General features: G+C 39.9%; 2 protein-coding genes across 5 annotated transcripts in view; one reads left to right on the forward strand and one right to left on the reverse strand.

The window, feature by feature from the left end:
- Positions 1-10,532, forward strand: part of col9a1b (collagen, type IX, alpha 1b) — a 154,887-nt gene extending 144,355 nt beyond the window's left edge. The window contains exons 30-32 of the mRNA XM_072558078.1: positions 5,994-6,182; positions 6,736-6,813; positions 9,331-10,532. Coding sequence (XP_072414179.1) covers positions 5,994-6,182; positions 6,736-6,813; positions 9,331-9,515 — 452 coding nt within the window. The 3' untranslated portion in view covers positions 9,516-10,532. The remainder of the gene's footprint in view (positions 1-5,993; positions 6,183-6,735; positions 6,814-9,330) is intronic.
- Positions 10,533-16,213: 5,681 nt separating this feature from the next.
- LOC140463703 (uncharacterized) overlaps positions 16,214-25,907 on the reverse strand; it is a 438,200-nt gene continuing 428,506 nt past the window's right edge. For all 4 annotated transcript variants that reach the window (XM_072558071.1, XM_072558067.1, XM_072558062.1 and 1 more), the window contains 2 exons: positions 24,022-24,099; positions 16,214-20,265 (listed from right to left, as the gene is read on the reverse strand). In XM_072558071.1, the coding sequence (XP_072414172.1) occupies positions 20,132-20,265; positions 24,022-24,099 (212 nt within the window). In that variant the 3' untranslated portion in view covers positions 16,214-20,131. The remainder of the gene's footprint in view (positions 20,266-24,021; positions 24,100-25,907) is intronic.

Here is a 25,907-nt window from a genome sequence, read left to right on the forward strand (position 1 = left end):
GCAGTGAATCACTTTGCAAACTGGAGGAACAACCATCTCATCCTTGGACTAGGCACTTTATAGCCTTCTGGACTTAATATTGAGTTCCACACCTTCATATTGTGAACAAACTTCCATTTCTTCCCTTTCTTTTAGCTTGTTACATTCTGTTATCATGTCCTGTCTCCCCTCTCCCCAGCCCAGTGGGACTGTCTGTCAAAGGAAGAACAGAGAAAATTACAGCACTGGAAAGGGCCCTTTGGCCCTCCAAGCCTGCGCTGATCCAGTTCCTCTATCTAAATCTGTCACCTATTTCCTAAGGATCTGTATCTGTCTGCTCCCTGCCCATTCATGTATCTGTCTTAAATTACGCTATCTTGCCTGCCTCTACCACCTCCACTGGCAACGCGTTCCAGGCACCCTGCATACCTCCCTTAAACCTTTCCCCTCTCACTTTGAACTCTTGACCCCTGTCCTTTCAAATCTGGCAGGAGACACATTATTGTTCTGCCATTCTCACATTCCAATCACTTAATCCGAACTATCAACATTGTTTCTCCACCAGCATACTACACTACTCTCCCCCATACTCCCTCCCCAAACTATCGCATAACTGCTGTCCCCTCCACACTTCTGGGGTGAGTCATCTGGACTCGAAACATTAACTTGTTTTCTCTCTCCCTGGATGCTGTCTGACCTGCTGTGAATTCCAGCATTTGTTGTTTTCAGTATAGATTCTAGCATCTTCAGTAACTTGCTCCTACTTACCTTGGTGTCATCAGCAAGATTAGCAAACATAGTCCCTTAATTGAAATTGAGATAAATTGTAAGTAGTTCAGGCCCTAGCACTAATTCCTTAATTTATTATATCCTGTCAACCTGAAAATGAACAACTTGTTCTCTGTATCCTATTGGGTCACCAAACCTCTATGAATGCTAATATGTTATACCCTACACTACACTAATCGTCTATTCATCTTTGATGTGGCACATTGACTAATTGCCTTCTGGGAATCAAATTACAGTACATCCATGGATTCCTCTCTATCCACATTATTTGTTACTTCCTCAAAGATTTCCAATAAATTAGTTAAACATGGGCCATCATAGCTATTACAGAAACATGGTTGAAGAGAGGACAGGACTGGAAGTACAATGTTCCAGAATACAGATGCTATAGGAAAGGTAGAAGGGGCAAGGTCAATTTTGATGATATTAGACAGGAAATTTCAAAAGTTGGTCAGGGGAGGCTTTTTGCAAGTAATGTCTGGCATATGTGAGGCTTTCAAAAGTGAGATAATGAGAGTTCAGAGACAACATGTTCCTGTTAGTGTGAAGAGCAAGGCTGGCAGGATCAGGGAACACTGGATGACTCGAGATATTGAGGCTCTGGTCAAGAAAACGAACAAGGCATATCTTGGATGTGGATAGTTGGATCAAGTGAATTCATTCAGGTGTATAGGGAGTGTGAGAGTACACTTAAGAAGAAAGTCAGGAGGGCAAAATGGGGGCATGAGATAGCTTTAGTAGATAAGGTAAAGGAAAGTCCAAAGAGATTCTACAAGTATATTAAGGAGAAAAGAGTAACTGGAGAGAATAAGGTTCCTTAAAGATCAGCGAGGTTATCTATGTATGGAGTCACAGGAGATGGGTGAGATCCTAAATGAATATTTCTCATCAGTATTTATCATGGACAAATACATGGAAGCTCGGGAACTAAATAGAGATGTCTTGAAAAGAGTCCATATTACAACAGAGGAGGTGCTGAAGATCTTAAAACACAAAGGTAGATAAATCTCCAGGACCTACTCAAGTGTAACCCAGGATATTGTGGAAAGCTAGGGAAGAAATTATGGGGCCCCTAGCAGAGGTGGTTATATCTTTGACAGCCATGGATGATGTGTCGGAAGATTGCAAATTGCTTAACATTGTGCTATTATTTAAGAAAGGCGGCAAGGAAAAGCCAGGGAACTACAGACTGTGATCGTAATGCCATTGATGGGTAAGTTGTTGGAGGGGATTCTAGGATCAACATGCAATTGGAAAGGCAAGGACTGATCAGGGATAGTTGGCATGGCTTTGTACATGAGAAATCATATCTCATAAATTTGAGTTTTTTGAAGAAGTGACCAAGAAGGTAGATGAAGGCAGAATGGTAGATGTTGTCTACATGGACTTTAACAAGGCATTTGACATGTTACTGTATGGTAGGCTGGCTGTAAGATAATATCACATGGAATCAAGGGAGAACTAGCCAATTGGATACAGAATTGTCTTGACTGTAGGAGACAGAGGATGGTGGTAGATGGTTAAAGTTCAGACTGGAGGCCTGTGACCAGTGGTGTGCTGCAAGGATCAGTGCTGGGTATGTTCCTTTAGTTTGTGCAGTCCTTCTCTTTTTGATGAAATCTCCCATAATGGTGTAATCCATATATTCTGAAAGTAAACTTGTGATTCTCAAATCCATATTGCCAGCTTGTACAATTTAATGTGAAAATACACTGCAGGCTAACCTAATGCATACTGTACTGAAGAGGCCTATCAGCTGATCATGTCTGTACTGCCAAAAATATACTTTTATCTACATTAGTCCCACTTCTCCACACTAGACCCATAATTTTGAATATTGTGACACTCCAAGTGCTCAACTAAGTACCTTTTAAAGATTTTGAGATTTCTTGCCTCAAATACCAGGCAGTGTTCCAGACTCCTAGCACCCTCTGAGTGAAAAACCTTTTCTTCAAACCCCCTTCAACCTCTTGACTTTCACTTAAAAATTAGGCTTCCTTGGTATTGATCCTTAAACTAAGTGTTCCTATTCATCATATCCATGTTCTTTATAATCTTATGCATCTTTATGAGGTATCCTCTCAAACTAGTCTGTTCCAAAGAAAACAACCTGAAATTATCTACCCTGTCTTCATAGTTGAAATGCTACATACAAAACAATAAATAGGTGAATCTCATTTGTGCTCACTCCACAGTACAATCACATCCTTCCTATTGCACACAGTGCTGGACCTGTGGCCTAACCAAAGTTCTGTACAGCTCTAAATTGATCTCCCTGCTCTTACAATCTGTGCCACGACTGAAAAAGGATACATCTTGACTACCCTGTTATCCTGTCCTGCTGCCTTCAGGGATCTGCGGTTAAGCACCCCAAGATCTCTGTGTTCCTCCGAGCTTCCTTGTGTCTTGCTATTCTTTGAGTATTCTCTTTTCTTATGACTTCTTCCAAAGTGCATTACCTCACATTTATTAGGGTTATTGATCTGCCCATTTCATCAACCCATTCATGTCCTCATGTGGCCTAAAATTTTCCTTCTCACTGTTAACCATCCAGTGTCATCTGCAAGCTTACTTATCATCTCTCCCACATTCTCATGTAAATATTTTATGAATATCACAAACAAGAGACTCGACACCGATCCTTGTGGTATGCCAAAGCAGACTGAACTCCAATCACACGCATAGCCTTCACACACCATTGTCTATCTCCTGTCAGAAAACCAAATTTGGATCCATTTTGCAAACTTATCTTGGATCCCATCCACTTCTTTATCAGTTTCCCATGTGGGACCTTGTCAAAGACCTTATTGAAATCCATACAAACTCCATCAATTGCCTACCACCATTCACCTCCTTGAAAAATTCCATCAGATTTGTTAGACATGACCTCTCTCTGAGAAAGCCATGCTGATTATCTTCCATATAATTAGATGGTTGATATCAGAAATAAGGAATAAATCAAAAGATTACAAAAAAGAAAACATCTCAGCAAGACCTTTACATAATTAACTTATATTGCTGAAAGAGAGACATTTTTTACCAAAGCTTTCCACATTTCACTGATCAGGACAAAGAATGCCAAATTCATATTTTCCACTCACAGGAGTCTGCTATCATTACCAAAATATGTTCTCCCTGCCTGCTGCACAATTAATCAGCATTATGTATGAGTTCATGCCAGTGCTATGCCAGGTATGTCCAAATAATCAAATCATAGTTATAGAGTCATAGAGATCTACAGCATGAAACCAGACCCTTCGGTCCAACTTGTCCATGCCAACCAGATATCTCAACCCAATCTAGTCCCACCTGCCAGCACCCAGCACATATCCCTCCAAACTCTTCCTATTCATATACCTATCCAAATGCCTCTTAAATGTTGCAATTGTACCAAGCAAAATGTTTTTTAATTATTGCTCCATGTTGTTCAAAATAAACTCTCAAATCCCAAAACAAACTCACTCGTGTTAGATGTGATTATGCGGTTGGGCAACATTTGCTGAAGACTTCTGAGTGTTGTTATAAGTAGTTTGGAGTGTAGTTAAAAGATTTGCTTGCTGAACTGGAAAGATCATTTTCATTGCTAGATGTCGCAGTAGAGCGAACAGCCAATGGGGAGCTTAAAACCAGCATCGACAAGAAAACAATACATACGGACCAAATATTGAACTACAGAAGCAATCATCGCAGTTTCCACAAACAAAGCTGCATTAGAATATTACTTCAACGAGCCACCCCACACTATGGCACAGAGGAACTATGCAGAACTGAGGAAAATCACCTATACAGTATATTCAAAAAGAATGAGAATCCAATGAACACAGTCCACCAATTTCTCAGCAACAAATCCAAAAAAGCAGACAAAACGTGTCCAGACTCCCTAACCACTGTCCCTCATATCAAAAGCATCTCAGAAATGAATTCTCAGATCCCTTAGCATCATGACAGTCCACAAATCCACCAACACACTAAATCAGAAGCTAATGAATTTGGAAGACCCTATACAGACAACAAGCAAAACTAATGTCATTTACAAAATACATTGCAAGAACTATAACAAACACTACATTGGATAGACAGGCAGAAACTTCGCCACCAGCTACATGAACATCAACTCGCCACAAAAACACATGATCCACTCTCACTAGTATCCTTACGTAGGGATGAGGAAGGACACCACTTCGACTGGGGCAATACATCCATCCGAGGACAAACCAAACAGAGACATGCACAAGAATTCCTAGAAGCAGAACTCTATCAACAAATACATTAACTTGGATCCCATTTACCACCCCCTGAGAAAAAGAACAGGAAATGACATCACCACAGGAAATGGTGTCACCAACCCAAGGACACTCAAACATATAAATAGAAAGCAGGCTACAAGCTACACCACCAGTGCTTCATCCAGAGGCTCAATGATGATGTTCTCTAGTATGGTGATGAAACATCTGAAAATGAACCATCAAGCTCAGTGAGCGAACCTACATCCAGAACCTCAACCTGAGCTACACATCTTCTCAAAACTCACTAAGTGTAGTTAAAAGCTATAGTGACAACCAATTCTCTATAAACAAAAATGATACGTTCAAACCTTGAATCTTTTTTGGAATTAACAAGGATCTTGATAATCCTCATGTCCTTGTTTCTTTCTCCTTGGTCAACCACAGCCAACTTGACAAAGCTTGTTGTGATTATTTGAAATTTAGCATTCTTGCATTTGCTTTGATGAATATGAAGTGGAAATCTTTGACAGCATGTTTCTCTTTACTGCTAACAAAGTACTGTTATTCTACTCTCATAATGTTTTGTTACCAGAAAAGAATCAAAATATTGAGAAGTATGATCTGAGTGCATTGAGATTTTGAAATTACATGCTGAAGAAAATTAGGTATACTAATTCCAATATAAAGTATAAACCAGCGCTCCATGAGTGGATAAAATGGATAGCATTGTTATGTTGAAGGGATATTAATTAGAAATGAAGGAAAGAGATTAGAAGAATATACTGAATTAATTGGATGAAGAGGGATGAGAGGAAGCTCATTAGAGCATGACTATGGAGCAACTGGGCTGACTGGCCTTTCTAAGCTGTATAATTCTATGTGATACAATTGTGTTATGCTACAAAATTGTGTGCCAAATATTGGATATGCCTTTAATTCTTGTTGTTATTATGTATCTTGTTGAATTTGGGTAACTTACGAATTTGTATTCTCCATTAGAACACTTAGCTCATTTGGCTGCCAGCCTGAGGAGACCTGAAACTGGTATCATGGGTTTGCCAGGACGTCCTGGACTCCCAGGACCCCCAGGACCAGCTGGAGAAAATGGCTTTCCTGGGCAACCAGGACCTCGTGGTCTTACTGGCCTAAAAGGTCCAGCTGGTATAACTGGTTATAAAGGACAAAAAGGTAAGATTGAGGAAAACAGCACATTAACCAGACACGTTTCTGCAAGATTGACATATTACATTGTATTTCTATTTAAATATATCAGCAACAGAAGATTTTTGGACTGAAAAAGAGCTTTTTTAGAATAAGTGCTAAATCTTGCAGTAGATTGTGTAATACTGATATCTCCAAGAACATCCTAATGTATGTTGTCTCGAAATAATTGCCAAGCTTTGTTCTTGCACTTCCTTTGAACTATATCTAACTTTCTTGACTTCCCTTCCTCATTTAGTCTACAAGTTTTGAAAACCTGATCATAGTGTCATTGAGCTGTAGCCACCTCTTTACCTTGTGCTCCATTGTATTTCTTTTTTAACTCCAATTAGTTCTGTCAACTTACAGAAAGCAAATGAAGATTATCAGTGCTACCTGGTGTTAGCACACCATGGTACACTTACTCTAAGATATAAAAACATATTTTAAGCTTGTTCTGTTTTAAAACTTGTACATTTTCTCTGTAATGACAGTTTCCTCACTAGGTCCATTTTCTTAACCAACATGAATTTCTATACAGGTGAACAAGGAGAGAAAGGTGATAGAGGATTTCCTGGAAGAGGACCCAGGGGGTTGCCAGGGCAGCAAGGTCTACCAGGTATGGGAAAACATCTCAAGTGGCTTCACTTTACTAGTTTCTGTTTTGCTGTAAGAATTTGAAGACAAGTTGTTCTCTGTGATTGTCTTTCATGTTCTTTCTCGACGAGTAAGAAAGTTGAGACCATTTTTAAAGATACCTTGGCTAGATCATTCCCTTGTAATGGGATCCATCTTGTGCAGTCATGTCAAAATGTCCAGCATTGTCAGTTTAGTATAAAGGGGGAGGGGATCACAGATTATGAACCCTTTTGAATCTACTTCCTGTTTGTTAAAAGGAGCAGGTAAATGTCAGTGTGATAGTTTGACAAATAGAATAAAGGAATTAATTTGACAGTTTAATTCACTCTGCATGGATTATTCTGTATAATATAAATCACGTGTTTTTATTTACTGACACAGGTTGTGGGCTTCGCTGTGCGGACCAGAATTTATTTCTCATCTGTAATTGCCCTTAAAAATCAAGAGTTCTGAAGGAGTCATACTAGACTCAAAATGTTAATTCTGTGTCTCACTAAACAGATGCTGCCAGACCTACTGAGTTTTTCCAGCATTCTCTTTTTTTGAACAATCTGTCAGTCTTTGTTTAGAAAGCTTCAGCTGTCTCCCGGTATCCACAACAGCTTGTTGGAAAGAAGATCTCCATTACTCTTCATATGATAAAAGTACTCCAGTGGAATGGATGAGCTGTAGGTTCAAGGTCCTTAGCCTTGATTTCCCATCAAAGGAAATAGAGAAGGAACATTGAAGAAGGAAAACAGTTCAGATGGAATGTCAATGGGAGGTGAAGAATGCTGAGATTAGAGATAGAAGTTTGTTTACTCTGAATCATATTGACATAAGGAGGGAAGATGTGTTGGGTAGACTAAAGGATATTAAAGTGGACAGATCACCAGGACCAGATGGGATCAATCCCAGGTTGCTGAGGGAGGTGAGAGAGGAAATAGCTGGGGTCCTGACAGATATCTTTGTAGCATCCTTAAACACAAGTGAGGTGCCAAATGACTGGAGGGTTGCTCATGTTGTCCCCCTGTACTAGAAGGGTAGTAGGGATATTCCAAGTAGCTACAGACCAGCGAGCCTGACTTCAGTTGAAAGAGCCTGAAAGTTGCTGGAGAAGGTACTGAGGCATAAAATCTATTTATATTTGGAAACAAATGGGCTTATCAGTGACAGGCAACATGGTTTTGTGTGGGGTAGATCATGCCTTACCAACTTAATAGAGTTCTTTGAGGAAGTGACTAAGTTGATAGATGAAGGAAGATGTCATATACATGGACTTTAGTAAGGCGTTTGATAAGGTTCCCCATGGTAAACCAATGGAGAAAGTGAAGTCACATGGTATGCAGGGTATTCTAGCTAGGTGAATAAAGAACTAGTTGAGCAACAGGAGACAGAGAATAGTAGTTGAAGGGAGTTTCTTGAAATGGAGAAAGGTGACCAGTGGTGTTCCACAGGGATCAGTGCTGGGACCACTGTTGTTTGTAATATACATAAATGATCTGGAATATAGACAGGGCATTATTAGTCTGATCAGTAAGTTTGCAGATGACATGAAGATTGGTGGAGTAGCATAGGGGACTGTCAAAAAATACAGGAGAATATAATTAGACTGGAGAGTTGGACAGAGAAGTGGCAGACGGAGTTCAATCCAGGCAAATGTGAGGTGATGCATTTTGGGAAGTCTAATTCTAGAGCGATCTATACTGTAAACAGAAGAGCCTTGGGAAAAGTTGATGAGTAGAGAGATTTGGGAGTTCAAGTCCATTGCATCCTGAAGTTGACTGCACAGGTGGATAGAGTGGTCAAGAAGGCATATGGTATGCTTGCCTTCATCGGACAGGGTATTGAGTATGAGAGCTGGCAGGTCATGTTAAAATTGTACAAGATATTGATTCGACTGAACTTAGAATACTGTGTACAGTTTTGGTTGCCACATTACCAAAAGAATGTGAACGCTTTGGAGAGATTGCAGAGAAGGTTTATGAGGATGTTGCCTGGTACGGAAGGTGCAAGCTATGAAGAGAGGTTGAGTAGGTTAGGATTGTTTTCATTAGAAAAACAGAACATTGAGGGGGGACCTGACTGAGATCTACAAAATCATGAAGGGTATAGACAGGGTAGATAGAGATAAGCTTTTTCCCAGGGTGAAGGATTCAATAACGAGAGGTCATGTGTTCAAGGTGAAAGATGAAGGGTTTAAGGGAGATATATGCGGCAAGTCCTTTACACAGAGGGTGTTAGGTGCCTGGAATGCGTTGCCAGCAGAGGTAATAGAGGCAAGCACGGTAGATTCATTTAAGGTGCGTCTGGACAGATGCATGAGTAGGTGGAAAGCAGAAGGATACAGATCTTTAGGCATTGGGCGATAGGTTTTGACAGTGGATTTGGATCGGCTCAGGCTTGGAGGGCCGAAGGGCCTGTTCTTGGGCTGTAAATTTTCTTTATTCTTTGTTCAATAGGCTAGCAACCTGTTGGTATTCTATATGCAATATTGATCATCTTTCATGTCTTACAGGGGAACCCGGGAAAAATAGCTTTGGTAGAGACGGCCGTGATGGTCCTAGAGGCTTACCTGGAAAGAGTGGTCAGCCTGGTATCCCTGGTCCACCTGGTCGTGCAGGGACTCCTGGATACTGTGAGTCCTCTGCCTGCACACAAGCTTTACGGGCGCCACCTCCAGAAAATGTGAAAGGACCATGAAATACTAGGAGAGCCAGCTTTTAGGATGTGGAGCATATTGCAGAGAAGAGGAAGTGACCCAATAAAAAAAACCATGTTGGCTTTAATCTGGAATGTGGAATTCAATATTTTTGTTTTTTAACACTGTTTTGTCATGACAAGGAAATGGTACATGATGACCTTATTCCAGTAGATGGTGCTCAATAATGATAATTTTCAATTGGAATTCCAGGGAGATTAGGAGATACCCAAAAAGAAAATGTGCTTGTGATGAATTGCTGATAACCTTCCTACCATGGTGTGTTACACAATAAGTAATTACCTCAGAAATTATATCCTCCTTTTGATGTTGTGAATTAGATAAACCACAACTTAAGAAATCAATTGATAACTTGTTTCTGCTGGTTTTTCTGGGTGTATGTACTATATTGTATACTAAACCTTTTAACAGGAAACCCCTGAAGATTTTAATTTGTACAGAAGTGATCATCAGTGACCGTTCATGTTGAAACATGCCACATTGAATACCTTGTGCACTGTAAATCTCTGTAAATATCTGATTTTAAAAAAATAATCAAGAAAAAGCATGATCTTTTCTTGGTAAATGAATTAAAAAATATGGACATTTGAATACTTCATCTCAACCGCTTTGGTCTTGTGTATAAGAAAAATAGTGAGTACTAACTTGTGCCCTCAAGGTTATGTCATCTGAGATTATGTGGCCTCTAAGTATTCTCAATGATAAAAACCAGAAACAGATCTACTTTGTTAAAAAAACTTATTTATTTTAATTCTCAAAATTGACATCTTTTCATTGTACCAGAAGAATATAATAAATAGAAATATTATTAATGTGTCCATGCTTTTCCATGAATGGTCAGTTTAAAGCGTTGAATGGCTAGTAGCACAATTTGATCACAAAGCTCCTATTCCTGTGTGTTTCCAAATTATTCTCTAGACAAGAGATTTGCAGTGTACATGACTGTGTGTTCTTTGTAAAAAAAGGATTAAAAGTATCACACCATTTATTTGCAATAAGTGACTAATTTAACAAGTTCTTTCTTGAACACTTAACTATTTTGAAGATTTTTTCATTCTGATTTGTTATAAAAAATTGGGCATCATAAAATTGTGCTTACTTTTGAAAGAAATATTCTTTTTCAGATAATCAGATGTTAGCACACATATGGCACACAAATCATTTGAGCTGGGTGCTGCTATGGACAGGATATGATGATGATTTATAATGAAATAATCAATGCTGGAGATTTTAAATAATAACTCATCAGACTAGGATTACAAGAATACAAAATGTCAGCATTACTAAAATGCGAGTATGTAGGCTGTACCCCTCAATGAGTAGTGAAATATATCAAACAGTTGTGTTTGGTTGTTTGGAACAGGCAGTGTACTGACTTTACTCAACTAACCAATGCCTCTAAAACTCAAAGCATAATGTCCTGAAATTAGTTGTGATTTCACGATTATATAATGCTTGCTAAATAATCCAGACTATTTTATAAATTATGCTTAACAACCAGTTTTAAACTGACCAGATTGCTGTCAGTGTAGCTCACTAATGCATACTAGAGCCCATATTTATCTGCATGCTGAAAATGGAAAGAACATGCTCTCTCAAATAAAAGCTTGGGGAATAGACATTACTTCAAGTCATCCTCATGGCAAGGCATTGACCAATCAGAGTCCCATTGCTAACTAATCTTTACCCTCTTCTCATACAGTATAAATTATTGTTCCCTTTGAGATTTGGCATTCTTACAATTCTCTCCGGATATGTGCATGATGAAAAGGTTTAACAGCATATTTTTTTTAAAAAACAATCTTCAAGTTCAATGCTGCAATCCATGTTCAAATGCAACAAGATCTGAAACATATCCAGGCTAGGGCTGAGACATGGCAAGTAACATTCTTACTACATAAATGCCAGGTTATGACCATCTCCAGTAAGAGACAATCAAGAGCCCTTTACATTGATTGGTGTTACCATCACTGAATCAACCACTATCAATATCCTGAGGGTTACCATTGATCACAAACTCAACTGGATTCACTACATAAACACAGGGGCTAGAAGAGCTGGGAACACTGCAGTGAGTAACTCACCTCCTGATTCCCCAAAGCCTGTTCATCATCTACAAGGCACAAGTCAGGAGTGTGATGGAATACTGCACTCATGGCTGGATGGGTGCAGCTCCAATAACACTAAAGAAGCTTGACAAACCAGTTTACTTGATCGGCACCATATCAACAAGCATCCATCTCCTCCACCACTGACACTCAGTAGCAGCAGTTCATGCTATCTACAAAATGCACTGCAGAAATTTGACAAAGATTCTTAGATTGATCTTCCAAACCCCACACACACCCAAACACACCACACCTAGAAGGTCAAGGGCAGCAGACATATGGGAATGTCATCATCTACAAGGTCCTCATCAAGCCACACATCATACTGACTTGGAAATATATGCTGGGATCAAAAAATTGGAATTCCCTGCCTAAGCACACTGTGGGTCAACCCAAAGGACCCAGACTGTAGCAATTCAAGAAGGCAGCTTCACACCACCACCTCAAGGGAAATTGGGCTTGGGCAATAAATGCAGGCTGGCTAGTGACATCCATGATGCATGAATGGATTTTTTAAAAAATTGTCATGCAATGATTTTCTCTTCCAGAGATTAAAAGACCCATGAGTTTCCAGTACATTGACGTAGTCTCACTGGAGATTAAAACGGCTAACATCTGGTATTGTACAGTAGAGTCTGAATTTCACTACATTGGGGCCATTTTGGTATCGGATGGCATCTCTACTGGTATTTCAGCATTGTTTGTTGCTGCTGCTACCTCACACCATTCCCGAGTTGGTGCATGAAGGCTGAGCTAATTGTGAAAGCACTCACACTGGATAAAGTAGGTCAGTGTGAAGATACACACAAGATTCAGGTTGTGGGTGTTAAAGCATACAGTGGGTCAGTATGAAGACACACACACACACAATCTAGCAGGAGTCAGAGTGAAGTCACACTGAATCCAGTGGGGATCAGTGTGCAGGTGCCCAATGGGTCCAAGGGGTCGTTGTGAAGATGCTCCCATGAGGTCAATTTGTAGGTGCACACAGTTGATCCAAGGTGTCACTGTGTAGATGTTCAGAGTGGATCCAGGGGATCAGTGTGTAAGTGCCAAAGTAGATCCATGGGATCATTGTTTGGTTGCTCATACTGGATCTGAGGGCGTTCAGTATGCAGCTACTTATGCTGGATTCATGGGGGAAGGGGGTCAGTGCTTAGTGCTCACAATTAGAGAAAGAGGAGAAGTGTTGACACTATAGTTACTAATAGGAGCACACCTCAAACAGTAGTTGAGATGAAGACACCGTGGGCAACACGGTGGCACAGTGGTTAGCACTGCTGCCTCACAGCACCTGCCTCAGGCGACTGACTGTGTGGAGTTTGCACGTTCTCCCCGTGTCTGCGTGGGTTTTCTCCGGTTTCCTCCCACAGTCCAAAGATGTGCAGGTCGGGTGAATTGGCCATGCTAAATTGCCCGTAGTGTTAGGTAAGGGGTAAATGTAGGGGTATGGGTGGGTTGCACTTCGGTGGGTTGGTGTGGACTTGTTGGGCCGAAGGGCCTGTTTCCGCACTGTAATGTAATCTAATCTAATCTTCTGTATTTGAAACTGGATAAATACATGGCAGTGGTGGGAACATCAAAGGATATGGAGATGGGGCTGAATGAAGGAAGGCATGAAGCGGCTCATATTGACAGTGGCACATACGTGTTTGACAGAATTGCCTGGGTTCAAATTTGAAAATGATATTACCATATCAGAACGAGAGCCAGTCTCTAAATCAATGGAGTATGTATTCCAATGGGCATGTGAGCGACAAAGCCTAACTGAGTAACATTGGCCTTGATTTTTATGTCCTCGTTGTCTACAGGAATAGTGCCAGTAGACTGGAGGATAGCAAATGTGGTTCCATTGTTCAAGAAGGGGAGTAGGGATAACCCTAGTAACTATAGGCCGGTGAGCCTCACTTCTGTTGTGGGCAAAGTCTTGGAGAGAATTGTAAGGGATAGGATTTATGAACATCTGGATAGGAATAATGTGATCAAGGATAGTCAGCATGGTTTCGTGCCTCACAAACCTTATTGAATTCTTTGAGAAGGTGGCTAAGGAGGTGGACGAGGGGAAAGCGGTAGATCAGGTGTATATGGATTTTAGTAAGGCGTTTCATAAGGTTCCCCATGGTAGGCTACTGCAAAAAATATGGAAGTATGGCATTGAGGGTGAGTTGGAGGTTTGGATTAGGAATTGGCTGGCTGGAAGAAGACAGAGGGTAGTAGTTGATGGTAAAGGTTTATCTTGGAGTGCAGTTACGAGTGGTGTTTTCTGCAAGGATCTGTTTTGGGACCATTGCTGTTTGTCATTTTTATAAATGACCTGGAGGAGGGGCTAGAAGGCTGGGTGAGCAAGTTTGCGGATGATACGAAAGTCGGTGGAGTTGTTGACAGTGAGGAAGGATGTTTCAGGTTACAGCGGGATATAGATAAGCTGCAGAGCTGGGCAGAAAGGTGGAGTTCAATATGGTTAATTGTGAGGTGATTCATTTTGGTATGAGTAACAAAAAGATGGGGTACTGGGCTAATGGTCGGATACTTGATAGTGCGGATGAGCAGAGGGATCTTGGTGTCCATGTACACAGATCTCTGAAAGTTGCCACCCAGGTAAATAGTGCGGTGAAGAAGGCGTATGGTGTACTGGCTTTTTTGGTAGAGGAATTGAGTTCCGGAGTCCTGAGGTCATGTTGCAGTTGTATAAGACTCTGGTGCGGCCTCATCTGGAGTATTGTGTGCAGTTTTGGTTGCCATACTATAGGAAGGATGTGGAGGCACTGTAACGGGTGCAGAGGAGATTTACCAAATGTTGCCTGGTATGGTAGGAAGATCCTATGAGGAAAGGCTGAGGCACTTGGGGCTGTTTTCATTGGAGAAAAGAAGGTTTAGGGGTGACTTGATAGAGGTGTACAAGATGATTAGGGATTTAGATAAGGTTGACCATGAGAACCTTTTTCCATGTATGGAGTTAGCTATTACGAGGGGGCATAGCTTTAAATTAAGGGGTGGTAGGTATAGGACAGATCTTAGGGATAGATTCTTTACTCAGCGAGTTGTGAGTTCATGGAATGCCCTGCCAGTAGCAGTGGTGGACTCTCCCTCTTTATGGGCATTTAAACGGGCATTGGATAGGCATATGGAGGATAGTGGGCTAGTGTAGGTTAGGTGGGCTTGAATCGGCGCAACATCGAGGGCCAAAGGGCCTGTTCTGCATTGTATAGTTCTATGTTCTATGTTCTATGAGTGAATCATGCTCCTCAGAAGATATCACCCACTCCCTATATGGAAACCAACACAAGCTCGCTTTGCATGCCACAAAAGCAATTGGAAACTGGCCTGATTTCCTGGTACAAGCAAAAGGAGGGGCATTTTTCTGCAGATTGACATACAGCTGCACTCCACTGCAGTTTCTACAGCAGCAGGGACCTGTGGAATATTCAATTCCCTCTGAAGATCCTTTCAAACAAAAGTCTGAAGTTCCTTCACTGATACGAAGCAAAGAATGATTCTCTGACAAGGACACATAATGCAGTGCAAAATGTCAAGCTCGACTAATTCAATTAACACCTCGATTGCCTGTGATATGCATCATTTTTATTTGGTTTTATCTCTGAAGCATCTCTTAACTGCAGCCTATGAAATTCTAAAATATAATTTTCGAGCAGTCATAGACAGTCAATTCCAATATGTAATAGAGAAAATGTATTTTGACTCAAAATCACAGAACTACTATAGAGTACACAGCATGAAAGCAGGCCCCTTCAGTACAACCTGGCCATGCCAATCAAGTTACCCAAACTAAACTAGTCCCACTTGCTCGTGTTTGGCCCATATCCCTCTAAACTTTTCCTATTTATATACTTTTTCAAATATCTTTCAAATGTGTAACGGTACCCGCATCTACCACTTCTTTTGATAATTCATTTCAAATTTGAACGAACCTCGTGTGAAAATGTTGCTCGCAGGCCCCTTTTAAATCTTTCTCCTCTCATCTTAAAAACATGCCCTCTAATTTTGAACTCCCCTACCCTAGGGAAAAGACCTTTGCTATTCACTTTATCTATGCTCCTCATGATTTCATAAACCTCTATAAGTTCCAACCCTCAACCTCCTATACTCCAGTCAGGCAGAAGGAAGTCCATTCAGCATATCGTACCTGCACATTCTATTTTCCTGTGCCAATATCTACCATTTCCCCATATCTCTGCACATCATTACTATCCAAATAATCATCAAATACCCTTTTAAATGCTTCATTTGAACCTGCCTCCATCATATTTTCAGGCAGTGCACTCCATTTCTAACTAGTCACTGTGAAAATGTGTTTTCTCACATCACCCTTGATTCATTTGCACATTGCTTTAATTCTAAACTCTCTCAATTTGCTTCCTTTGCAGGAACATTTTTAGTTTATTCAGTCTGCTCATGATTTTGAAAATCTCTATCAAATCTGTTCGCATTTTTTTCCGCGAGACGTCTTAAATCTATCCCTTCGACTCTGTTTCCCCTCCGTGCTCTGATGTTCTTTAACTTGCAAATACAGGCTTATAAAATAAGAATTCATCATGAAGAAATAAACTGAATGTATCTCAAGACATACTTTATTAGGTCACAGTACAGAATTTAACATGATTCAAAAACTCATTGAAAACCAGAAGGTAGGAATAGGAGTTATGAAAGCTTCCAACAATCTATACTTAACAAAGAAAAAAATTGTATTGAATAATATAAAGAAATTGAATCAATAACCTGCTTACACTTTAAGTTAAACATGTACAGTCTGAAGCTCCAGTAGAAGTAAAAACACCGGCTGCCCCAACATCCCGATCCATTTGTAATTCAAACTGAAATATAGTACTTCTCTGTCCTCCTATATGATTACTTGAGCCAGTGAAAAGTGAAGCTGGAGACAGTTTGATCCCTGGTCAATGACTGAGTTGACTGGTCTTACCCAGGGTGGCATGTTGGAGCTGTATCACCGGCTTTCTTTCCCCATCGCTGAAATGGAGCAAAATCAATCTGGATTCCCCAAGCATGTTCTTGATGGAACATGCCCCTTGCTGCATGGGAGGAAGAGAGTGAGGATGGAGTAAAGCTTGACTATCCTTCCTCCTGAGCAGCATCATCACTGAACCATGAGGTACAACTCCTGGACAAGATACAACATCTTAAAACAGTTAAGGTTCTAGACCTCAACTCCTCTGGAGAATGGAGAAAATCAAAAAGGAACCAAACAAATAAAAAGGAACCTTCTCTAAATAATGTGAACTGTCACTGAATAAGCCAATAATATGGAAATTAAGATCATTTCATGTAAGACTGAAGAAAACTACATTCATTATAATAAGAAAATGAATTAATGCCGCAATAAAATAATGTATTTTGCAAATTCATATCAACACTAGCCCTCAAGTGAGGTAGGACACTGTGTACAGGGTACTGAGTGATAAATCCAGCTGGTATCATCACTTTCACCCATCAACTGTAGATTGAAGTCTTAAACATTTTTTTCCTCATTGCGATCATGCAATTAAACAACATATAGATCTGGATTTGTTCTGTGAAAGGAAACATAAATCCATCAATTTAACAAAATTGTTATTTAGGTGTCTGTCTTCACAATACAATATGCTTTCATAAGCAATGACAGAGATGTAGTCACACTAATGACTGCAGAAAAAAAACTTAGCAACAATAACAGCAAATATTCACAAGTGTTTCTGCATTCTTTTACAAAAGCATTCACCAGCCTTAATTCTGAAATAAATGTTTTACAGCAATTACACTGTCATTATGATTCAAGGACAATTCAAAATAACAGCATTTTCTGTTGGTCTCAAGTAATCCCATGAGCAGACATTCATGACAACACCCTTTGATAGCAACTTGGTGCAGGTTTAAAACAATACTGTAGATCCAGGCAGCACCAGTTCCGGAAAAAGGAGGCAAAAAGAAGGGCAAGGATTAAATCAATCTCGTGAATATTAAATTTGGCTGATACCAAATTGCTTAAACTTTTGAACATTATGAACATTACCAAAGCTGAAGAAAATGTCAAAAAGATAATATTAATGTTGGAAGTCAGAGCTAAAAATGACAAGAAATTTTATATTTACATTCAATTACTTTTCCTTCCATTCATGCTGAGAAAACCAGGTTACTTTTTCTGATTGTACTATCATACAGGGCAGAAGGAGGCTACACAGCCCATCATGACTGTGGTAGTTTTTAGAAAGACCTGCCTAATGTCTGATGCTCAGACCATTGTACAGCATTACAATGTCACTCTGTAAAAGTAGTTAACATGTTTATTAGTCTTAAGGTGTATTATGTCGAATAACTAATGCGCAATATGTTGAGGGAAGCTTGCAGATGTTTGTAATTGAATTACTCACAATTAACCCAGACAGGGCTGTAACTGTAAATCTGTAATTGTAATATATGCAGATATCAGGAGATATAATAAATATTTTTCAAATTTTTCAAAACCACATTGCTCATGCGTAATTCTTATGCTATTGGAGCTAACATAAGTATAATGTCATCATGTACAAATATCTTGTTGAAGGTAAAAAGTCTATCACTGCATCTATAAGTGATCATGAAGACAGGTCAGATCAGAAGGAGATTTTCCAATCATGGTACATTCGAACTGAAGAATGAATTCATGTTTCAGCTCCGGTCTGGCCAATTATGCATTGTTTTAAGTGTCCAAATACTGCTGGAGGCAGGGTCAGGAATGGAATGCTCTTAACAGGAGATTCTTCTGCTAACAATTCATATTAAACAAACTCCTCTATTTTTGATCAAAGGAACTGGCACCAGCGCACAGCAGCAGACGAAGTTCTTGTTTTCAGCAACATATAAGAAATGACAGCATATACATCTCATTCAGATAAACTGGTAATATAAAAACATGCCAATATGTAAAGGGAGAAAATTATCTGCTGTAGTTAACAGGTTTGGAGCAACAATCACAATACAATCTATGATTTGCAGCAACTCAATGCAACACTTAGAAAATAATATTTATCACACAAATATGAAAATAAAATAATAGCAATTTTACATTTTATAAAAAATAAGATCTACCAACTTCAATCATATTTGAATTAAATCAACATCTACGTTTAAAAGCCGGCATCGGAGATTCCAAGCAGTAAGCAAATTAAATATTGTTATCGTTAACTAAAAAAATTCAAAATATACACATAGCACTCTTTGGAATAGTCTTTGTTCCACACAGTTCAAATTAAAGATTGCAGCTAAACAGTGGCCCACTCAGTGTTTGTGCATTACAAGTGTGGAAAGTAATCAACAACAATGTTAAGCCAGCGTACCAGTCAAAAACAGGGACTTAAGGTTTTCTTTTCTGTTTAAATAAAGCATTTTGTTGCTTAAAGTACATACTATTAAAGTGTTGAGGGGAAAAGCATACATTATCACACAGTTTCATTATCAAACATTTTTCAGACTCCTCATAACACATCGATCTTGAATCCAAAATCATGAGGGGGAGCTACTGAATTGTGATGCAATTTACCTGACCAGCAGTCAGTTGCATGGATCATTGTGTAACATGCACTGGCAAAAGCAATAACAACAGCAAATTGTTTGCTTCACAGAAATAAATGATTAAAAAATGTAACCCATGGAAAAGTAATTCTTGTAATGATTGAACTGAAGAGACAAAGGCAGCAAAGGAAGTTTAAGATAATAAACAATCATAGCTCTAATGTATAATTACTCCATTTTGTTAATTAAGATTGCAGAACTGTAGCCATCAGGTCCAAGGTTATTTATGTTTTTCAATACTACAGATAAAATAAGATTTTTAAAGGTGCTAGAAGCAGAATCAATAATAAAGTTCAAAATGCAAAATGCAAATACTTGAAAAGAAATACTTGGCAGGTCATGAAGAAAGTGAGATAAATTCGATAGCTCATTCAAACAGCCAGCATAGGCATAATGGGCCATATGGTCTCCTGTGCCGAGGTTTTTTTATTTTCTATGAGATTAAGTGGTAGTAAACGGAATGAGAACAAGGGGGATTGATGTTGTGTACAAACAGCCATTGCCCATTGATATGATATATATTTCATTGAATTGTATGGAAAGTCGCTGAGATATTTTACCAGACAGATCCCCCACAAGACAATATATTAAGGACAAGTAACAGAATCACTGACCAAATCTATCAGTTAGATTTGTAAATGCAAATAACTATTGCAGTGCTGTGTTCCATGCTCGACACAACACTTTCTCAATTAAATTGTGAATATAACATTTGTCGTCAGACTGGAACACAGAAAGACTCCATTCTGAATGAGCCTTGATCAGCATTTGACCTACACACCAGGAATTACCCATACAGTTTTGTAAATTGCAAAGAAAAGAGTTTGGGTTCCTGTACTGGTGAGGCTTTGTCTGGATTGTAACACGTGTTCGAGAAGTTCCAAACTGCCAGACAAGATATATCTGGCTAAAAGCTGGACTTTTTTTTATCCTTTTGGAGGTGGTTGTAGTAAGCTTTCAGGAAAGAGACAGTTTGAAGGATCACATTTTCCGTCTTGCCCTGGAGGACCAGTGATGCCTTGTGGACCAGGAGGACCTACTGTTCCCAATCCTGGCAAGCCTGAAACACATAAGAGAGGCAGTCAGGTGAATGATTCACAGACATCAGTAGCACTTGCCTGTCGAACTATCAGACAGAAAGCCATTCCAATTGAAAAAGCTATTTCAAATTCGACTTGTCATTTTGTTAACATAGAACACAGAACTATAGAGCACAGGAAAAGGTCCTTCAGCCCACGATGTTGAGCCGAACATGATGCCAAATTAAACTAATCTTTTTGGTCTGCCTTATCTCCCTATCCCACCATGCCTTGCATATTCATGTGCTTAACAAAAGTCACTTAAACACTCCTATTGTATCTGCCTCCATCACTACTCCTGGCAGCATGTTTAAGACTCCTACCACTCTCTGTGTAAAAACTTATCCCTCACATCTCCTTCAAACTTTCTCCTTCTCACCTTAAATGCTGGGAAAAAGATTCTGACTGTCAACCCTATCTGTGCATCTCATAACTTCATAGACTTTTATCAAGTCCCCCCGCCACTCCAGAGAAAATAACCCCAGTTTTTTTAGCCTGTCTTTATAGCTCGTAAAACTCAAGATGGCAGCAGCTGAAGTCCATCCTTTCCACTCATTATTCTTTTCTTCTTTATCTCCTCTTTTTCTTCCTCTTAGGGCTATTTTCTCCTCGACTCTTGCCTCTGGTGACATCCCAGTCTCTGGCGATGATTCCCAGTCTCTGGTAAGTGACGACTTGCAGCCTCTGGTGACAACTCCTGGCCTCATGCAGTGGCCTCCCATGGTGACCTCCCAGCCTCTTGTAGGGGCCTCCTGGCATTGTGTGGTGACCTCCTGAACCCCTGCAGCAGTGTGGCATGTGCAGTGCACTGTGGAGACAGGCCCAGGGCGGACTGGAATCTTGGTGCCAATTGTTGTGCTGTACTGGCCTTTTATTTCTGTCATAGTGGACATTTTATTTCTCTATTGTCTAAGATCTTGTAACTAAAGAAGCTGTACCTAGATACTTTTGTATCTAGGTAGATGCTGTAATTAGTGACAAATGAACTTTTCACTATACTCATTGAGTATATGTGACAATAAAGGAAATTCTAATTCTAATTCTAATTCTAATCCAGGCAGGATCCTGGTAAACCTCTTTTGCACCCTCTCCAAAGCCTCTACATTCTTCCTGGTGACCAGAATTATACTAAGCATTCAGATAGTCTGTGGGAGTAGAAAAAGTGAAAGAGCAGGGAAAAATTGTAACAATAATTTTGAACAGTTAAATTTATAACAGTAATTTTAAACCAAATCACATGAATAATCATAATTTGAAAAAGAGAAAAAGCTATGTCAAAATGGTAAAAGAGAAGATAGGAAGTCAAGTTGATAGCAAAGTGAGAAAATAGGAGGACAATGAAGGGGATTTTATTGAAACAGAAATGAACTTAATGTAAATAAGTCACTAATTTACTATCCATCCATTTTACATGAATGCCATCAATTGAACCATCATTGCTCGTTGTGTTCCTCATAACATCACAAAGGCAAGAGGCAAATAACCAGAAATAATCAAAGATCATTATAGCATCAGTAATGAGCAGGGTGTCAGCTTTGCACTGAAAACTGTTCACTAGAATTAATTCATTTTGCTTTCCAGAATAGCTATAGCTGGTTCAAGAGAATGCATTCACCTGCAGAGTAATTAAACAGATTCTATTGTCAACATTACCTGTGGACAGAGGCAAAGTAGGAACATTAATGTTAGGAAAGGCCAGAAAAATGAGCACAATTGGATAATCTGCATAAGTCTGGTGGAGTGTAGGGGTTGGCTGAGTGGAGATTTCTTTATGTTGTATGCATCCCAAAATCAAAATTACATTTGTCACTATTGTAAAATGACGCAGAGAAGATCTTCGCCAAAAGTGACCTTACTGACTGCCCCCAATATTGACCATTCCCAATAATGACCGCCCCCAATAATGATTGCACCTAATATTGACCATCCAAATACTGACCATTCTCAAAACTGGCTTTCTTCAAAAATGTCCTTTGCCAATACTGATCAATCCCAAAACTGACCTTCCCCAAAAATGACCTTCCCCAATACCAAAAATCATAAAAACTGAAAGAACTATGAATGTTGGAAATCAGAAACAAATCAGAAATTTCTGGAAAAGCTCAGCAGGACTGGAAGAACATGTGGACGGAAATCAGAGTTAAGGTTTTGGGTTCAGTGACACTTCCTCAGATCTGAAAATCATAGCATTAACCTTCCCAATTTTGACCGTTCTCAAATTGTCTTTCCGAATGCTGACCTTCCCCAATATAATAGTCACAGTACTGATTTTTCTAATAATATCTTTTTCTAATACTGATTTTTGCAATCCTGAACTTCCTTAATTGGACCAATGCTGACCATCCTCACTACTGACTTTAGCAATCCTGACCTTATCAAGATTGATTTCCCACTATTGACAATTTGGAGAAAATGAGGACTGCAGATGCTAGAGAGTCAGAGTCAAAAAGCGTGGTGCTAGAAAAGCATAGTGGGTCAGGCAGCATCTGAAGAGCAGGAGAATTTTGTGAATTTTGACTCAGTGACAGTGAATGAAGGTGATATAGTTCCAAGTCAGGATGGTGAGTAACTCGGAGGGGAAACCGCAGGTAATGGTGTTCCATGTACGTGGCTCCCTTTTCTTTCAAATGGAAATGGTTATGGGTTTGGAACATACTTTTTAAGGACTTTGGTAAATTTCTGCAGCATATCTTATAGAAAGTATGCACTGCTGCTACTGAGCGCCTGTTGTCAAGGGAGTAGATGCTTGTGGATATGGCAGGCTGTTTGGTGTTGAATTTATTGAGCTGCTGCTGCACTCATCCAGTGGGAGTATTTCAGAACACTCTTGACTTGTGTGTTTTAGATGGTGAACAGGCTTTGAGAAGGGAAGTGGTGAGTTGCTTCAGGATTCCGAGCCTCTGAAACAAAAACAGAAATTGGTGGAGAAATTCAGCTGGTCTGGTAGCAGTTGTGGAGAGAAGTCCAGTGATCCTTCTTCAGCACCAATAGCTGAGGTGGTATGTATGCTGAAGACAAGGGGTCAGATGTGAGAGAAGGAATGAGTGAATAGGTGGTGATGGTGCCCAGATAGAGAGAAAGTAAGTTGCAGAGACAAAAGGATAGATAATAGTGTGCCAGGGAGAAAGAAAAGCTGATAATGCTGGAGCATTATTAGATGAAAATGGGTTGGCTATGCTGAGAAGCAGTCATGTTGCGTAAGAGTCTGAGGCGTTAGGGTGGGTAAGGAACATGAAAGGAGTTGAAGTTCTAAAATAATTAAAATAGATATTGAGTTCTGAAGGTTGCTGGGTCCCCAAGTAGAAAAGGAGATGCTGTTCATCCAACTTGTGCTGTGCCTCACTGGAGGCCGAAGACAGAAATATTGGCCAGTAAAGATGGTTGTGTGTAGTAGTAGCAGGCAACTGGAATTCAGAATAATTGTCTCTGGTGTTCCATAAAGTGGTCACACATTGTGGGTTTTGTCATCCCACTGTAGAGGAGACTACATTGCGAGTAGTGAATTGTGATTGGGGAACCAATTATCTAAAAGAATTCATATTGACTAGTGGGAATCTTGATACTTGGCTTGCCCGATTCATGTTGGTAGAGTATTAGCTACAAGCTATGACCATTATGCAACAAAGACAGAATTACTATGCTGACAGCTCTACTTCATTATGTTCCTGCTTCATCATGAATCACAAACAGCAGAAAGAAGGCAAAGTTAGAAAATGAGACATGAGGTTACTTCATACCTGGAGGACCACGGGGACCAACAACACCAGGAAGTGTGATTCCAGGTTCACCTCTTTCACCTTTCTGACCTCTGTAACCTGTCCAGGCGAAACACAAAATTAAGGATCAATACAAGGTGCAGGCTCCTGTCAGAGGTAACTCAGGAGTGCATACTGCTTTAAAGTTTAGGAACTGATGATGATTTGTCTTAATACCCATTGTAGCTTGGGCAGCATTCTCTGATGGCTGACAATTATCAGATACAACAACACTTTCAAACAATGATCGCTTGAACCATGAACCATAGCCTGGAATGAATCTCCTGCAGGTTCACCAACACATCCAACAATGAAGACTCTGGAGTTTCCAATTTGCCAATATAATAAGTGAAGTTATTGTGAGAAACCTCCCAAAGCAGCGATGGTTGGTTTAACTCAGTTGGATGGTTGGTTTGCAAAGCATGGATGGTTGGTTTGCAAAGCAGTATGATACCAACAATTAGACTAGATTCCCTACAGTGTGGAAACTGTCCAACAAGTCCACACGAATCCTCCAAAGAGCAACCCATCCAGACCCATTCCCCTGACTAATGCATCTAATACTATGGGTAATTTAGCATGGCCAACTCACCTAATCTGCACATCTTTGGACTGTGGGAGGAAACCGGAGTACCCGGAGGAAACCCACGCAGACACAGGGAGAATGTGCAAACTCCACAGACTGGAATTGAACCTGGGACCCTGTTGCTGTGAGACAGCAGTGCTAACCACTCAGCCACTGTGCCACCCCAATGTGGGCTCATTTCCCATCACTGGCTGAGATCAAATCACTATGAGTCATCTCTCTTGCTAATGAGTGAGCAGCCCTATGGTCTGGTAAGACTATGATGACACAACAACCTTTCCATCTGATTATTGCTGTTATTCCACGTGACTCAAGCTGTCTGAATCAGTGCCTCAGAAGATGACTTATTTCCTCGTGAGTGCCAAAGTCTCACCTTTTCCTTGTGACAACATTCAAATTTCTACCAAGCTGCAGTTATCGAGTACTGTCAGATTGTCTGGTTTGGGGGTGGGGATAATGCTTGAAGAATCCTAGCACAGTTCTGCAATTCTCAGACAGGGGATTGGAAATTGTTGTTACTCGATCAGTGATCCTTTCTCAAATTTAGAATGTAGACTCTCCCATGGTCAGAACCAATCTTGCACCCCACTGTTTCATTGGAATTACTGTAATCATTGCCCTTTTGGATTTTTATTCCTTTTCCTCCTAAGCTCTACATTTACCATCCAATATTCTCAGTGTGTTAAAATTTACATAAAAACATACACAAGCAGCAGGGGTATGCTAGTCATCCCCTTAAGCCTGCTCTATTATCCTATAGGATCAAGGACGATATGATTGTAACCTCAAATCCACATTCCCAATAATGATTTCTCCCTCCTCCTTAACTAATCTATCCACCAACATCTTAAGATTCAAGAATTCTGCTTTCAGCACCTTTTTAAGGAGAGTTTTGCAAAGAATGACAAGCCTCAGTGAGAAAAAATTCCCTTCTTCTTTGCTTTAAATTGGCAACGCTTGATTTTTAAAGTGATTCGTAGTTCTAGATTCTCTCCTAACAGGAAACATCTTCTTCACAATTACCCTGTTAAGACCCCTCAAGATCTTGTATGTTTCAATTGAGTTGCCTCTTGCCCTTCTAAACACGAGTGGATGTAAGACTGGCCATAAAACCATAAGATGTGGGAGCAGAAGTAGGCTATTCAGCTCAGAAGTAGGCTATTCAGAGTCTGCTCCACCATTCAATGGGATCATTGCTGATCTGATAATCCTCAACTCCACTTTCTTCACCTATCAATCCAACCTCACATCAAAAGACAAACCTGTCCATTAGTCTATTAAA

This window comes from Chiloscyllium punctatum, chromosome 3 (genome assembly GCF_047496795.1).
Source record: "Chiloscyllium punctatum isolate Juve2018m chromosome 3, sChiPun1.3, whole genome shotgun sequence".
NCBI lineage: Eukaryota > Metazoa > Chordata > Chondrichthyes > Orectolobiformes > Hemiscylliidae > Chiloscyllium > Chiloscyllium punctatum.